General features: G+C 39.2%; 1 protein-coding gene across 1 annotated transcript in view; it reads right to left on the bottom strand.

The window, feature by feature from the left end:
* OSBPL1A (oxysterol binding protein like 1A) overlaps positions 1-17,913 on the bottom strand; it is a 230,070-nt gene that overhangs the window by 28,150 nt on the left and 184,007 nt on the right. The window contains 1 exon segment of the mRNA XM_032309390.1: positions 3,563-3,638. Coding sequence (XP_032165281.1) covers positions 3,563-3,638 — 76 coding nt within the window.

Genomic DNA, 17,913 nt, shown 5'->3' with positions numbered 1-17,913 from the left:
CCAACAAAAGGACAATGGGAATAAGGAAGTAAGACTTCAAACTAAGCAGTATCAGAACTGATTCTGAGCTGGGAACCAAGTATCAGTTATGTAAAGTATTCATTTCATGTAGTCTAATCCAGCAGCTGGTAACATAATCCTGCCCAAAACAGACTGGAAGAATAAGGAAGGAGGTCAGTTAGTTTGGAAATCTAAGTCTCTATGTTCTTTTCAGAAAGAAGCAAAGCAGACTGTGTGCGTCTCTGGAAGTGGAGGACGGGGTCAAAGCGACCTGGGCTGGGGAAGGGGCTACAGGGCATGGCAGTCCAGGATGGTAAAGGTCTGGTTCCTGATGAAGACAAATTATACCTAGACAATACCTAACAGATAAGCAACTCTCACGAGTTCATAAAAGCCAGGTATTTTTGTTTTTTTGTTTTAAAGTTTTTAATTTTTATATAATCTCTACACCCAAAGTGGGGCCTGAACTCACAATCCGAGATCAAAGTTGCATGCTCCACCAACTGAGCCAGCCTGGTGCCCTGAAACCATGTCCTGTGAATAACGACACTATACTACCATAAGGGGCATTCTTTTTTTAAAAAGTTGGGACTGGACCCTAGTTCAGCGTAGAACTGTGGATGTTCACACTCTCTACTCTCATCTGGTATGCTCCTCAATTTACATAGATACCATGAAACACTCTGGTTTGACACCAAATATCCTCCGCTACTTTTAAGACTTATTGTTATAAAACTGAGAAACTGGGACTGTGAAGCTTTGGGGAAGAGCTGGCTGAAAGAAATGTGCATGGTCTTTGTAACTGAGATTTACCCACAGAGTAAGGAACTAAAGTGAATGGATTAAGTGTAACAATCACAGAAATGCAATGCAGGATTAAAATAAAAAGTCTTCATTTTGACTTCAGTGCAATAAAGGCTACAGACATTACATTTTTTAAAAGTTTTGGACTATTTTCTTTTGGAAGATAGAAGGAGGCTGATGTTGGAGGAGTCAATATGAAAAATTACTTTTAAAAATTCAGTCTAGGGGCGACTGGGTGGCTCAGTCTGACTGAGTCATGACTGCCTTCGGCTCAGGTCATGATCCCGGGGTCCTGGGATCGAGCCCTACATTGGGCTCTCTGCTCGGTGGGGAGCCTGCTTCCTCCTCTCTCTCTGCCTGCCTCTCTGCCTACCTGTGAACTCTGTCTGTCAAATAAATAAATAAAACCTTTAAAAAAAATTTAGTCTAGCAATGATATTTGCATTTCTCTTTCAAGATACACAGTACTTTAAATCTATTGTTGGCCAACACTTAACACCTTTTGATTGTTTCTATTGCCTGTGAGGGGGATCCTATGACAGTGCCCAAAGAACAGCACTTTCAAATGCTAATTTCCTTTCAATCCACATTAATAAATGTTCCTCTAAGAACGATTATTTTATAAACTCAACAGAGACTGTTCATTTACAAGTAGTTCTACACCTAAAAAATAAAAGTAAAACCATTCTGGGGCGCCTGGGTGGCTCAGTGGGTTAAGCCGCTGCCTTCGGCTCAGGTCATGATCTCAGAGTCCTGGGATCGAGTCCCGCATTGGGCTCTCTGCTCAGCAGAGAGCCTGCTTCCCTCTCTCTCTCTCTCTCTGGCTGCCTCTCCATCTACTTGTGATTCCTCTCTGTCAAATTAATAAATAAAATCTTTAAAAAAAAAGTAAAACCATTCTTCCAGAGAAACAGAGTATCTTTCAAAGTGTGACAGGTAGGATCCAAAAAATCATTATGTCCTATCTTTTAAAAGAATGCTTATTCTCTAGCTGGACAGGATGTTTGCTTTAGATATAAACTAGACAAATGCTGGTCACTAGCCTGAACAAATTCATGACCTCAACCACTAAATCTGACACTTGAGAGACAGGAGATGGCAGCAGACAGACTGAAGTAAGACAAATATAGAAAACTGTATTTTCCACGATGTCCAAAAAGACTCAACCACACCCAAGGTTTGCATACAAATTCTGTTGACCAAATAAGTCTTTGACAGATGTGGCACCCATTCTACAGGGAGGGTTTCATCCATTAGAGACTGTGTAATCAATACAGTGAGCTGGAATCAGCATTAATTTAATGTAATGGGAAATATGATGACTATTTTTATGATGAACATTTCTTTTGTGAACCTGGTTTTAAACACACACCTATATGCCTATTTGTATACTAAATCATAATGGTAAATATGTTTACTAAGGGTTTGAGAAATAATGACTCTATAGAATACAAATATTAATTTTTTGTCTGGAAAATTTCAGATCCAAAGACAGTAGTATGTGTAACATCTTACTTGAGAATATATACATTTGGTTTGTCCTGATGAATCTTAATATAATCAAAATAGGATTAGAGGAAGGTGCTCTGATTCTCAAATGGGATTAACTGCTGCTAATAATATTGAGCATTATGCTAAACCAGGGACTTCCTAGATAATTTACATAAGTTATGTTATTTATCTCTCAATACACCTAGTCGGTACAAATTAGTCTCTTGACTTTACACAGGAGGCAACCCGATCAGGAGTGGTAAGGTGGCTTCCCCCGGATCTCAGACAGGAAGCAGCAAGGCTGGTATAAATCCCATTATCCGGCTGTAGAGCTTAGCTGAATTACTCTCTACGTAGCAGAATCAGAAAATACTTGTTTAAAATGAATGTTTCTGGGATTAGCTCCTTGGAAGTCACATTTGGAAAGCCTCAGATGAGAGGACCCCATGCAGAGAACAGGGACCTCAGAAAAATGCCCAAGCGGGCACATCAAAAGCTGCAAGGATTTCAAGCACCAGAATGAAAACAAAGTGAATTTACTTCTTGGTGCAGGGAAAATTCTTGGAGGACTCCCAGAATTCACATTAAATTTGCAAAATTACAAAAAGGAATGTCCAGGTAGATTCCCTAGCAGCTTAGGACTTGCCTGTTTTAAAGTTTTTATCATTCTAGTTGGTCAAAGGTCATGCTGGAAGAATTAAGAAAACTTTACTCGGAATTCTAGCCTAACTGAGGTCAGGATGGTTCTGTGAACCACTGTTTTAAAGAGAATCTAAGGATTTATGGAATAGTAAATTTTGCCATCTACCGCTCTCCCCCCAAATCAAATCAACCTGCACAGCTAAGGAGAGACACTCCAAGTATCTAATACATCACACTTAAAATTCAACGTACAAATCAATGAGCTCATGCAAAGAAGTGTGCATGAAATTACTACCTTCTACACGTTGGCGAATCTGTGCTCTCTGAGAGAATTTCTGGGTAATTTTATAGGGAAATAGAAATGTTGTATTACAACAGGAAAAGAGCATTTTCTTTATTTTTTTTTTAGAGTGAAAACTCCCATTAAAATCCTACTGCAATGGCATAAAGAGTGGTTCAAATTCTGTCAGGCAGACCTAAGACTTTTTCCAATTTCTGATTCTCACATTTCCATAAACTTTGTTGTACATCACATTTATGCCAACACGAAGATTCCCTTCCAAAGGATATGCAGGGAAACCTATATCTACTTGATGTTATATTATAAAATTGAGAGTTCATTTACCATTCCAATACATTTTCTCAGGATGCTCCAGATGCTGAAGTCATTTCTGGAAAACATAGGAGAAGGCAAGCTTGTTCTGAAAGAAGAAAAGAAAAATAAACGGTTAATTTTAGTGCCATTGGCACTAGGAAGGAAAAGCTATTGTCATTAATATGAACATCACAGGCACATGGGTATAGATGCTGTAAAAATGTGGTTGGTTATGGACAGATGGGGTCCATCTGGGGTTGTAGCCCTGATCACTGCTATGCTGGTCCTTGTGAAGTGTCACAGAAGATCCACTGGCCCTGTCCTCAGTGTTATTCTGATCCTGGTGATCCCAGCTCCTCCCACTGGGTGTCCAGCTGCGTGCATCCCCTCAGAGGTCCGTGTTCCTTCCGTGCGCTGGCACACTGAAGATAACTGTCGTTGGGTTCACGACACACCTACCCTATCTTGATACTTCATATATTATTTTACTCTAGCTGCTAAACAATGTAAACAATATGCCAACACAGGGCTTAGTTTAAGGTTTTTAAGAAATTAAGTGGAAAAAAGCAAATGAACTACAAAGCCAAAGCCAAATTTAGGCCTGGCATTACACATTAGTACTTCCCCAAAGACGTTGACATTGAACAAAATTTAGCATATACAGAAGGAGCATTTTCAAAGCCCCTGCATGGGTTTGGAGGCAAAGAGAAGGATGGTGGATGTCCATGGCAAAGGGTCTGCGGCCTGGTTAGGAACCTGTCAGGGTCGCAGGCATCCTGAAGTCGGGCCTGGCTGGCCAGAACCGCCCCACTTTCACAAATCACAATGACAGCACTACCAAGGGTTGCAGGGAGAGGTGCCCAGACCAACTTCCTGAAACGCTGTTAAGATAGTACATTCTTTCTGGTTATCTTACCTTATGGCAAGGGATGCTGGCTTAGCAGTTGCCATTTAAAACATACCTCTGTAACGAAGAATACTAAAGAAAATAGTAAGCAAAATAATTACCTTCTAAAGAATAATTATTCTGTAAACTAAATTAATTTGAATTGTAGAAGTTAATATAATTTTAAAATAAATAATATTTTAAAATCCTCCAGGGTAAAATTCTTCTGCTAATCTTTTTCTTTTTTAGAAACACACACTGCTCATTTGGCAGATCTGTCATCGAACCAGTCTGCTGGATAAGTAGCCACAGATGGTATTTAAATCACATTCTCCACAATCCAGGACTCTGAATCCCTGTGACATGAACACAGGAACCAAGGGACAGATTCCCTGCCATTATGTACCATTCACATGTACAATGCTGTTTTACAGATGTGTATTTGGCCCCTGAATAACATGGGGATTGAACTGCACCAGTCCATTTGTATGTGGGTTTTTATATACAGCACAGTACTATAAATGTATTTTCTCTTCCTTATGATTTTCTAAATAACATTTTGTTTTAGCTCACTGTATTGTAAGATATTATACATAATACGTATGACACACAAAATATGTGTTAATTGATGGTTTTATGTTATCGGTAAGGCTTCCCAGCAATAGTAGGTTGTTAGGAGTTAAGTTTTTGAGAGGTCAAAAATTACACATGGGTTTTTGACTCCCTGGGAGGTATAGTGCTCAGGGGTCAACCATATTTTCTAGCCTTTGGCTATGAAAAAGTCAGCCAGAAATGGAAGAGATGCTAAAATCTTTGTGAAGACGGAATGAGGGCCTGTAATTCCTCCCAACCAATGGTTACGTTGAGTGTACAGGTATTGATTAAAGGCAAGAAGAATAAGAAACATTCTGGAAGCAAGAAGATAAAAGACATCCATCCAAGGCTTCTTTTTTTTTTTTTTAATTTTCAATTTTGAAATCATTACAGGACCTCCAGCCAAGAATCCCACCTGGGAATATTCCGCTTTCATTTTACCCACATATCTCATTATGACGTTTTAGGAAACTGCAGTAGTTCCTCATTCACCTGGAGGTCAGGTTATCTGCAATGTTATCTATTCTAGAGCACAACCAGAAAGCAGAGGTAAAAGGGATTGCAGGAACAGGCCATCACAAAGCCCAGGTATTTTTCTAGTGTAAAACACATAGAAGCGAACTCCTTCAGATCACATCCTGTGCAATAAGCTGATCAAAGGCAGCAAGAGAAACCCTGGCCTTCAGGAGAAATACACAATGTGGAAGTTGTAGCACAGTAAAATACCTCAGGGTTGTTGACTGTAATCTGAGTCAAGAGCACAATGAGGCTGCCAAAAAGGCAGGTGCAATCTCAGACTGCCAAAAGAACAGTAGCTAGAACATTCCTAAGGACAACTCTGCAATGATCTGACCAGAGCCAGGATTCAGCTCCATGTACCACTTTTAAAAGGAACCTTAACACTTCCACTCAGGAAGAATTATCAGCGGCTAGGCAAAGGTGTCCAGAAAACATTTCTTACAAGCAATGGATGAAGGCAAAGTGCATTCCAGAGAAACAAAAGATACTGGAGGTCTGGGAAACAGTATCTTTCCCCATGAAAACATGGGAAACCCTCGGAAACATGACCGAGGTCTTGTGGTTTTAGAGGAAAGGGCCAAGATAAAGAGCGGCCCCACACCCCACCCTCCCAACAAGAGCCTTCCATATGCACCTGTGACCGCTTCGGTATTCTTCACAGCACTGATCAACATATGCCATATCACTGTAGGCTCCTGAGTATTAGCTGCATCCCCCCAAATGTTATGCACACTCCTAGAGAACTCATGTTTCATCCACTGCTTATCCCTGTTGCCTAACAAAAAGAAGGAGTTTAAGTAATTGTTGAATGAACTCTAGAATGTATAAGGCCTGTTAGCATGCATTAGCTTTTTCATAAAGAACTTGGTTTTGGGCGCCTGGGTGGCTCAGTGGGTTAAGGCCTCTGCTTTCCGCTGGGTAGTTATCTCCCAGGGTACTGGGATCAAGCCCCGCCTCAGGCTTTCGGCTCAGCAGGGAGCATCTTCCCGCCCTCCCGTGCCCCCCCACCACGTGTGATCTCTGTCAAATAAAAAAAAATTGTCAAATAAATAAAATCTTAAAAAAAAAAAAAAAGAAGAAGTACTTGGTTTAATCTATACTACACAAACGAGGACTAGAACCACTGGTGGAAGTTAAAGGATGCTGATATAAAAGTCTGTCTGACAGTTATAATACAGAATACAAAAATGATAAAGAAGAGATTCTTATTAGGTAAAGGTTTCAAACAGAGGCTGAATGATCCCCTTCTGTCATGGCTCAAAAAGGGCCACGCACTGGGTGGGAAGCTGATTTAGAAGAGCTTGGCCAGGGATGTCACTAAACGTCCTCTAGGGAACAAGATGAACGCCCACACAAAGAGTTATCAGCTTTAAATATGAGTGGGGCCAAAGTTGAAAAACCTCCCACGGAAATATGAAAGCTTCATATACAAGTTTCAATTTTGCAGGGCTACATTAAAAAAGATAAATTCATTTTCATAATAAATTTTATTTGGGAGTGATGTCAGTATCATGGTGCTGTGAGTCATTCATTCCTCTTCTGTTCCCTCTGTTTTACAACTAACTGGACGTACATACCCCGGAAGGGGGAAAAGCAACAACAACAACAAAATGACACAGCACCTCTGCACTGCGCTGGTACCAGGATGCCCAAGAAATGCCTCCATCTGTGTTCCCTAAAGTGGGTGGACGAGACCGTGGAAGAGGCGGGGGAGCTGGCAGCAGTGGCCAGGGATGGCAGCGAAGGCAGCGGCTGGGCCTGCAGTGAGCCAGCACAACCTTTCTGGCAGAGGTGGCAGAGGGGGAAGGCAGCGAGTGGGGGGTGGTCTGCCTGACAACAGGCGCTGCAGCTGGAGGGACCAGGTTCCCTAAGAAAAGACCCCAGTGGCTGGAGGGAGGGAAGGAAAGGGAAGTAGGCAGACAAAGAGAACTGAAGGAAAGCATCTCCTTCTTTATGCCCCAAGAGGCAAGAGGCAAAAGGCTGGCCCACAAACCTCTGGAACCCTTCCCACTTGAAGATCCCCCCACCTGGCCAATGGTACACCCAAAGCCCCAAGTGCTAAGTACACACCTCCCCCCATTTTGCCACTCCTATGCTTTTTTATGCTCCCAACCCTTAGCAGGAAGTCAGTGCTGGGAACAAAAATCAAAAAGTTGTGCTATAGCCCCATCTTCTGGAAAACAAAAGGAAAACCCCCCATCTACCAACCTGCTGAACTGTTAGAATCAAAGTAAACAAAGCCTTGGCTAAATAAGAAGTATTCACGACTTCAAATGTGGAGGCGGGGGCATGTCTCATCAAACACCGTGAAAAATCACTAGAATATAGTATCATAAAAAATAATTCCAGCAATGGAACCCAAAGATAGGGAATATTACAATCTAACTGGTAATTTAAAATAGCAGCTACGATGAAATTCAAAGAACTTTAAGAAAACTCCAAATGGCAATATGGTGATCACAGGAATAAAATTAACAAATCTAAGTGCTTTATCAGAGAGACTGAAATTCTGAAATAAAAATAAACAAATTCTGGAGCTGAAGAACTCAATAAATGGGATGAAAAATGCATTAGAATGTGCTGGAAATGCAGCTGATCATATGGAAGAGAAGATTAGCAAGGTTGAGAACAGAAATATAGAAATGATTCAGGTGGAAGAGACAGAAGAATTTAAAAAAGTGAAAATAACCTATGAGAACTATCTGACTCCATCAGAAATGCCAATAAGAGAATAATGGGTATCTTAGAAGGGAAGAGAGAGAAGGAAGCAGAGAGTGCATTTAAATAATAGGTGAGAACTTCCCAAACCTGAGGAAGCAACTGGATATATAAGTCCATGGAGCTAACAGAACACCTTTTTGTCCTCAAAAGGACCTTCTCCAAGATACATTATATTAACATTGTCAAAAGTCAGTAATAGGGGTGACTGGATGGCTCAGTCAGTTAGGTGTCTGACTTTGGCTCAGGTCATGATCCCAAAGTCCTGGGATTGAGCCCTGCATCTGGCTCCCTGCTCCACAGAGAGCCTGCTTCTCCCTCCCGCTCTGCCTGCCAGAAAGTCTCCCTGCATGTGCGAGTCTGCACTCACTCACTCTCTGTCAAATCAATCTACCTATCTTCAAAAAAAAAAAGTCAATAATAAAGAGGGAATTTTAAAGCCACCCGAGGAAAAAAATATACAGTAACCTACAAAGGTCTACCAGTAGTAGGCTGTTAGCAGATTTCTCAGCAGAAACTCTATAGGCCAGGAGAGAGATGAATGACATATTCAAAATACTGAAAGATAACAACTGCCAGCTAAGAATACTCTACCTGGCAAAGCTATCTTTCAGATATGAAGGAGAAACAAAGGCTTTCTCTAACAAACAAAAGCTAAAGGAGTTCACCACTACTAGACCTGCCTTAACAGAAGTATTGGAGGGAACTCTTCAAGCTAAGAAACGAAAAGACAAAAGTACGCAAAACTCCATCTGATTAACCAGGCAAGTAATAATGCTATAACTCCTTTACTATAACTTTTTTTTTTTTTTTTAGAATACTATATTAAACTCGCATTAGAGCATAAAGGAAAAGAGCATTGAAAGTAACTATAGGTACTATAACTTGGTAACAAAATCATAGCATAAAAAGAGATAATTTACCTTTACCTTTTCTGTAAGTTGTACCAAAACATCTACTTCTTTCATTTGTACCATTCCCTCAATATATTTGGTACCCCCCCCCCCAAAAAATAGATAATTTGTAACAGCAAAGGGTAAAACCTTTGTGGTGAATGAAGACAGAGTGCTATCAGCAGAAAAAGGACTACTTTGTGAGATGTTTTATGTAAACCTCATGGTTATCATGAAGCAAAAATCTAGAGCAGAGGCACAAAACATAAAAAAGGGGGAGACTGAGCAAATCACTATGGAAAACCACCAATTTACAAAGGTAGAAACAAGAAAAAAGAAACAATGGAGAGAGAAAATAACCAAAAGGCCATGATAAAATGGCAGTAGTTAGTCCTCACATAACAATAATCACCTTGAATGTAAATGGACTGAACTCACCAATCAAAAGGCAAAGTAACAGGGTGGATTAAAAAAAACAAGAGCCAGGCATTGGGTGGCTCACTTGGTTAAGTGTCCAGCTCTTGGTCTGGCTCAGGTAATGATCTCCAGTCCTGAGATCAAGCCCCACAACAGCTCTGCACTCTAAGCTGGGTTGGGTGGGTTGGGGTGGATCTGAGATTCTCTCTGCCCCTCCCTGCAACCCCTCAAGTCCCAGCTCGTGTACATGCTCTATTTTATATTATATATCTATAAATAAAATATATGTTATCATATATTTTCTATTATATATCTCTTTATTTATAAATATATATATATTTTCTCTATTATATATCTTTACTTATAAAAAAACAAATCTTAAAACACACAACACACACACACACACAAGAGCCAACTATGTGCTGCTTAATAGGAGCTCTAAAGACATTCATAGGCTCAACATGAAAGAATGGATGACAATACTGCAAGCCAAAAAAGAAAAAAAAAGTTTGGTGTAACCATACTCATATTGGGCAACACAGATTTCAAGCCAGAAAGGGTACAAAGAAGGTCATTATATAAATGATAAGGGGTGTGTCAATATATCAAGAAGATATTACAATCATAAATATATAGAGTCTTGACAACAGAGCACTGAACATATATTAAACAACTCCTAATAGATCTTTCGGGGGTGACACCTGGGTGGCTCAGTTGGTTAAGCGTCTGCCTTTAGCTCAGGTCATGATTTCAGGGTTCGGGGACTGAGTCCTATGTCCGGCTTCCTTGCTGGGCAGGGAGTCTGCTTCTCCCCTTCCCTCTGCCCCTCTCCCTGCTTGTGCGTGCTTGCTCTCTCTTGCAAAAATAAATAATTAAAAAAAAATAGATCTTAAGGAAGAAACTGAAAATGATATAGCAACTGTAGAGGAAGTCAGTACCCAGTATGAGCAATGGATAGATTGTCCAAAGAGAGATAAAATCACATCGCACCTTAGGATAGATGGAATTAACAGACATACAGAACCTGCTATCCAAAAGCAGCAGAATACACATTCTTTACAAGTGCACCTGGAACATTCTCCAGGATAGATATATGATAGGTCACAAATCTTAGCAAATTCAAGAAGATGGAAGTCACACCGGGTATCTTATCTGATCACAATGCATGAAATAGTAATCAGTGAGAGGAAGTGAGTAGATATAAAAATATGTGGAAACTAAACATTCTTCTAAACAACCAATGGGTTAAAAAAGAAACTAAAAGGAAATAAAAAAATTATCTTGAAACTAATCAGATGAAAACACAACAGATCAAGTATTGTGGGAGGCAACATAGCAGTTCTGAGAGGAATGGCAATAAAGGCATTATGTTAAGAAATTAGATCTCAAATAAATAACCTAACTTTACACCTCAAAGAACCAGAAAAAGAAAAAATTAAGCCCGAAGTTAGCAGAAGGAAGGAAATAATGAGGATCAAACTATAAATAAATAAAATAGCAGAAAAATACATAGGAAAAATGAAACAAGGATCTGGTTCTTCGAAAATATAAACAAAATCGACAAACCTTTAGCTAGACTAAGAAAACCCCTCCAAATTAGAAATGAAAAAAAAGACATTACAATGGATACTATAAAAATACATTGAATTATAACAGACTACTATGAACAATTATATGCCAACAAATTATATAACATAGAAGAAATAGATACATTTCTAGAACACATAACCTATCAACACTGTGAATCAAGAATACAAAATCTGAACAGACCAATAAGGAGGAAAGAAATTGAACAAGTAATTAGAAAAACTTCCAACACAGAAAACTCCCAGACCAGACAGTTTCACTGAATAATCTACCAACATTTAAAGAAGAATTAGCACCAACCTTCCTCAACCTCAGGAAGTATCGAGGAGGAAGGAACACTTCTAAACTCGTTCTGTGAAGCTAGCATTACTATGATACTAAAACCAGATAAGGACACCATAGGAAAACTATCAATCAATATCCCTATGTATACAGATGTGAAAATTCTTAACAAAATATTAGCAAACTGAACTGAAGAACACATTAAAAGACTATACACCATGTCCAAGTTAGATTTATCCCTGGGATGTGAGTATAGCTCAACATACACAGATTAATAAATGTAAAAGATAACATCAATAAAATGAAAAATAAAAATCACAGGACCATCTCAGTAGATGCAGGAAAAGCATTTGACAAAATTAATCTTTTCATGATCTCCTTAACAGATTGGATATGGAAGGAACATACCTCGACATAATAAAGGCATATTTGACAAACTCAAAACTAACATTATACTTCATGGAAAGGAAACTGAAAACGTTTCCTCTAAGATCAAGAACAAGGCAAGGATGCCTACTCTCACCACTCAGATCTAATACAATACTGGAAGTCCTAGCTGGAGAAATTTAGCGAAGCAAAGAAATAAAAGGCATCCATTACGATGGTGTGAAAGTGATATGCATTCAGTAGAGACTACATTTCAAATTTTGGTTTTAGATCTCCTCCCGGGCTAAGCACATGATGATACTCTCTCATGACGCCACGCAGTGGCAGCTGCAGCCCCCAGTCAGCCTCACAACTACAAGGGTAAACAATCAATACACTCAGAACCACTCTGCACCCATTCAAACATTTGGTTCAATAAATTACAGGAGATATTCAACACTTTTTATAAAACAGGCTTAGTATTAGATGGTTTTGCCTAACTGTACGCTAATATAAAGATGGACTAGGCTAAGCTGTGATGTTGGGTAGGTTAGGTGTATTAAATGCATTTTTGACTTACGACATTTTCAACTTAATGATGGATTTATCGGGATGTAACCCCATTGCAAACTGAGAAAGATCAGTATAGAAAACACCAAAGAATCAGTAAACACACACACACACACACACACACACACACACACACACACACAACTGTCGGAACTAATCAACAATTTCAGTAAAGTGGCAAAATCAACAGACAGAAATCAATTACACTACTTTACACTAATGATGAAGCAACTGAAAAAGATAAAACCATCCTATTCACAATAACATCAAAAATAATAAAACACTTAAGAACCTTAACCAAGGATGTGAAAATTCCATACAATGAAAACTACAAAACTTTGCTGAAAGAAATCAAAGTCACAAATGGCAAGACATCCATGTTCATAGATGAGGAGACTACTGTTAATATGTCCATACTACCCAAAGCAATCTACAGATTCAATGTAATCCACATCAAAATATCGAAGACATTCTTCACAGAAATAGAAGAAACAATCCTAAAATTTGTGTGGAACCATAAAAGATCCTGGATAGTCAAGGTAATACTAAGAAAAAAGAACAAAGCTGGAGGTATCATAATTCTGGATTTCAAACTATATTATAAAGCCATAGTAATAAAAAACAGTATGGTAGTGGCACAAAAATAGACACGTGGATCAATGGAATAGAACAGAAAGCCTGGGGCACCTGGGTGGTTCGGTCAGTTAAGTGTCTGCCTTCAGCTCAAGTCATGATCCCAGAGTTCTGAGATTGAGCCCCACATTAGGCTCACTGCTTGGCAGGGAGGCCTGCTTCTCCCTCTCTCTCTGACTGCCACTCCCCCTGCTTTTGCTCTCTGTCAAATAAATAAATAATTAAATAAAATCATAAACAAAACAGAAAGCCATATGTGACAAACTCAAGCTGATATTAACACAGCTACCACAGCTAACACATATCTAAAAATAGATACATCGACCAATGGAACAGAATAGAAAGAATAGAAAGTTAAACCCTAGCATATCTGGTCAACTACTATTCAACAGGAAAGCCAAGAACACTCAATGGAGAAAGGAGTCTCTTCAACAAATGGTGCTAAGAAAAACTGGACACACACAAGCAGAACAGTGCAACTGGACACCAACCTCACATCACTCACAAAAATTAACTAGAAATGGATCAAATGCTTCAACCTAAGAGATGGTACCATAACTCCTAGAAGAAAATGTGGGAAAAAACCTCATCAGTATTGGTCTTGGCAATGATTTTGGAGGCGGGATGTCAAAAGCACAAACAATAAAAGAAAAAAACAACAAATGGGACCAATATCAAACTCAAAAGCTTTGGAGAGAAAAAAAAAAAAAAACCAACAAAATGAATAAACAACCTATAAAGGAAAAATTCTGCAAATTACATATTAGATAAGGAGATAATGTCCACAAATATAAAGAACTCAGTCAACTTAGTAACAAAAAATAGGTTGCCTGGGTGGCTCAGTAGATTAAGCCTCTGCCTTTGATGTAGGTCATGATCTCAAGGTCCTGGGATCGAGTCCCGCATTGGGCTCTCTGCTCAGCAGGGAGCCTGCTTCCTCCTCTATCTCTCTCTGCCTGCCTCTCTGCCTACTTGTGATCTCTGTCAAATAAATAAAATTTTTTTAAAAAGTAATAAAAAATAATCCAGTTAAAAAATAGGAAGAACTAAATAGATGTTCCTCCAAATCAAAATGAGGAGACAAATGAAAAGATGCTCAACATCACTAATCATCAGGGAAATGCAAATCAAAGCCACAATGAGCTATCATCTCACACTTGTTAGAATGGCTATCATCAAGAAAACAAAAGACAACAGGAGCTGGTAGAACGTGGTGAAAAAAGAACCCTTATACATTGTTGGCGGGAACAAACATTTGTCCAACCACTATGGAAAACATGGAAGCTCCTCAAAAAAGAAAAAATAGATCTACGATACAATCTAGCAATTCCACTTCTGGGTATATACCCAAAGGAAATGAAAACAGGATTTTGATAAGATACATGAACTCCCATGTTTACTACAGTTTTATTTATAAGAGCCAACATGTAGAAACAACCCAAATGTCCATCAATGGACGAATGGATAAAAAAAAAGATGTGGTTCATATACACAATGGAGGAATAGTCACAAGAAAAGATATTTTTCTAATTTGCAACACAGACAGACTTTGAATAGTTGATACTAAGTGAGATAAGTCAGAGAAAGACAAGTACTGGATGGTACGACTTATATACAGAATCTAAAACCACTAAACCTATAACAAAGAAAGTAAAGTGGTGGTTACTAGGGACTGGGGGGATAAAAGTGATGGTACTTAAGGTACGAAACTGCAATGAGTAGTAAATAAGCCATGGAGATCTAATGGACAGAAGAATAAATATAGGCAATATTGTATTATTATTTTCTAAATTTATTTTATTTATTTGAGAGAGAGCGAGAATGAGAGAGAGAGCATGAGAACAGGGAGGGTCAGAGGGAGAAGCAGACTCCATGCTGAGCAGGGAGCCCAATGTGGGATTCGATACCGGGACTCTAGGATCATGACCTGAGCCAAAGGCAGTCGCTTAAACAACTGAGCCACCCAAGCACCCCAGCAATATTGTATTATTAAAAATATATTGTATTTTTATTTATTTAAATTAGAATTTTTTTTCAGTGTTCCAAGATTCATTGTTTATGCACTACACTCAGTGCTCCATGCAATACGTGCCCTCCTTAATACCCACCACCAGGCTCATCCATCACCCCACCCCCCTCCCCTCCAAAACCCTCAGTTTGTTTCTTGGAATCCATAGTCTCTTATGGCCATCCTGATCAAAATTCCACCAGCATTTTTCAAAGAGCTGGAACAACCAATCCTAAAATTTGTATGGAACCAGAAGAGACCCCGAATTGCTAAGGAAATGTTGAAAAAGAAAAAACTGGGAATATCACATTGCCTGATTTCAAGCTTTACTACAAAGCTGTGATTACCAAAACAACATGGTACTGGCACAAAAATAGACACATAGACCAGTGGAACAGAGTAGAGGGCCCAGATATGGACTCACAACTCTATGGTCAAATAATCTTCGACAAAGCAGGAAAAAATATACAGTGGGAAAAAGACAGGCTCTTCAATAAATGGTGCTGGGAAAATTGGACAGCTATATGTAGAAGAATGAAACTCGACCATTCTCTCACACCATACATGAAATGGATAAAAGACCTCAAAGTGAAGCAGGAATCTATCAAAATCCTAGAGGAAAACATAGGCAGTAAATTCTTCGACATTGGCCACAGCAACTTATTTCAAGATATGTCTCCAAAGGCATAGAAAACAAAGGCGAAAATGAACTTTTGGGACTTCATCAAGATCAAAAGCTTCTGCACAGCAAAGGAAACAGCCAACAAAACAAAGAGGCAACCCCCGGAATGGGAGCAGATACAGACAAAGGGCTGATACCCAAGATCTATAAAGAACTCCTCAAACAAAACACATAAAAAACAGATAATCACATCAAAAAATGGGCAGAAGACATGAACAGACACTTCTCCAAAGAAGATGTACAAATGGCTAACAGACACATGAAAAAATGTTCAGCATCATTAGCCATCAGGAAGATTCAAATCAAAACCACATTGAGATACTACCTTACACCAGTCAGAATGGCCAAAATCAACAAGACAGGAAACAACAAGTGTTGGAGAGGATGTGGAGAAAGGGGAACCCTCTTACACTGTTGGTGGGAAGGCAAGTTGGTACAGCCACTTTGGAAAACAGTGTGGAGATTCCTTAAGAAATTAAAAATAGAGCTACCCTATGACCCCGCAATTGCACTATTGGGTATTTATCCCAACGATACAGGTGTAGTGAAAGGAGGGCCACCTGTACCCCAATGTTTATAGCAGCAATGGCCACAGTTGCCAAACTCTGGAAAGAACCAAGATGCCCTTCAATGGATGAATGGATAAAGAAGATACGGACCATATATATAATGGAGTATTATGCCTCCATCAGAAAGGATGAATACCCAAGTTTTATATCAACATGGACAGGACTGGAAGAGATTATGCTGAGTGAAATAAGTCAAGCAGAGAGAGTCAATTATCATATGGATTCACTTACTTGTGGAGCATAAGGAATAACACGGAGGACATTGGGAGAGGGAGAGGAGTGAGTTGGAGGAAATCAGAGGGGGAGATAAAAATATATTGTATTTAGCACAATATATCCAAAATATTTGCATGTCAACATGTAATGAACATAAAAAAATTGAGACACTTTACATTTATTCCCATTTTAAGTCTTTAAAATCCAATGTGTATTTTACACTTGGAGCACATCTCAATTTAGCTCAATTTTCAACAGTTAAGGTGAAGCCTAACCTTACCAAAACAGTAAAATGGCAGATAATGAAAAAATAGCTTCATTTTTTATAATTTAAACTTATGTTTATTAAGACTAAAAATTCTGTGTCTCCGTCACACTAGCCCTGTTTCAAGTGCTCAAAAACCACAGGTGACTAGTGGCTACTTCTGAAAACACAAGGATAGTGCTGCTCTAAGTCTGTGGGAAGAACTAAAAATCACTCAAATATAGGAGTCTAAATCAACGAGAGACTGTCCATAATCTAATGAAAAAATGCTAAATATTCTGCAGTATTATTTAAAGCAGAGGGAATACATTTTTTTAATAATTAGGTAGTGGGTTTAAAACTTTTTAAATGATTTATACTGAAAAGGATGTTTCTATATTTAAAAATTCCACTGCCCCCACCAGGACAAAAAAAAAATTCCTACTGATGTTGGATGAAGGAGGTATTACTCCAGGCAGAAGTAAGAAGAGAGGAGAGTAGCAATCAGAATTTTCAGGCTGAAACCATAGATCGATTCTTCTCTTCCCTTGGAGTTTGTCTGAGAGTCATTATATCCTGAATTCTATGCTTCCTTTTTTTCTTCACACAGAGAGAAAACACCCTGTACCAGGGACTGAGAGCGATATGTCCTGGTTCTATTTTCAACCATACAGATGACATTACGACGATCTGCACAACAACACAATAAGTGGTTTTGAGTGAAAAGTCCCACCACAGTTGTTTTATCTGTGTGATGCCAACGGCTCAGTGTGTCACCCGGGCATTATTCCCCCTACCCAGGGCTGTGGTCAGACCCCAGACAGAACCAAATTAGTTCATCAAGTGTGACTAATAGATGCTGTGCTAGAATTCCCCTTATTCAGGAGAAAAAAAAAAAAAGAATGAAAGAAAGAAAAAAAGAAAGCTGTTCAAGTTCAGGATATCACTATCCCCCAAAACCTTTAAGGTAGTTTCGGATGGCAGAAACTGCATGGGAGGCTCAGCCTGATAGAGCCTCTCAAATCCCGGGAGCCGCACACACCCTGCGCATCTACCTGCAGGACACCAGGCCCACTGCATCCCGCCCTTGCTCCACGGCGCAACTCTAGTCAACGCAGGGCACACTTTGCTCATGGAGACTTTTTTTTTTTTTTTAAATTTAAGATTTTGTTTACTTCCTTGTCAGAGACAGAGACA

This window comes from Mustela erminea, chromosome 13 (genome assembly GCF_009829155.1).
Source record: "Mustela erminea isolate mMusErm1 chromosome 13, mMusErm1.Pri, whole genome shotgun sequence".
Lineage (NCBI taxonomy): Eukaryota > Metazoa > Chordata > Mammalia > Carnivora > Mustelidae > Mustela > Mustela erminea.
Note: the sequence above shows the minus strand (reverse complement) of the source record. Positions and strands in the feature narration are given on the sequence as shown.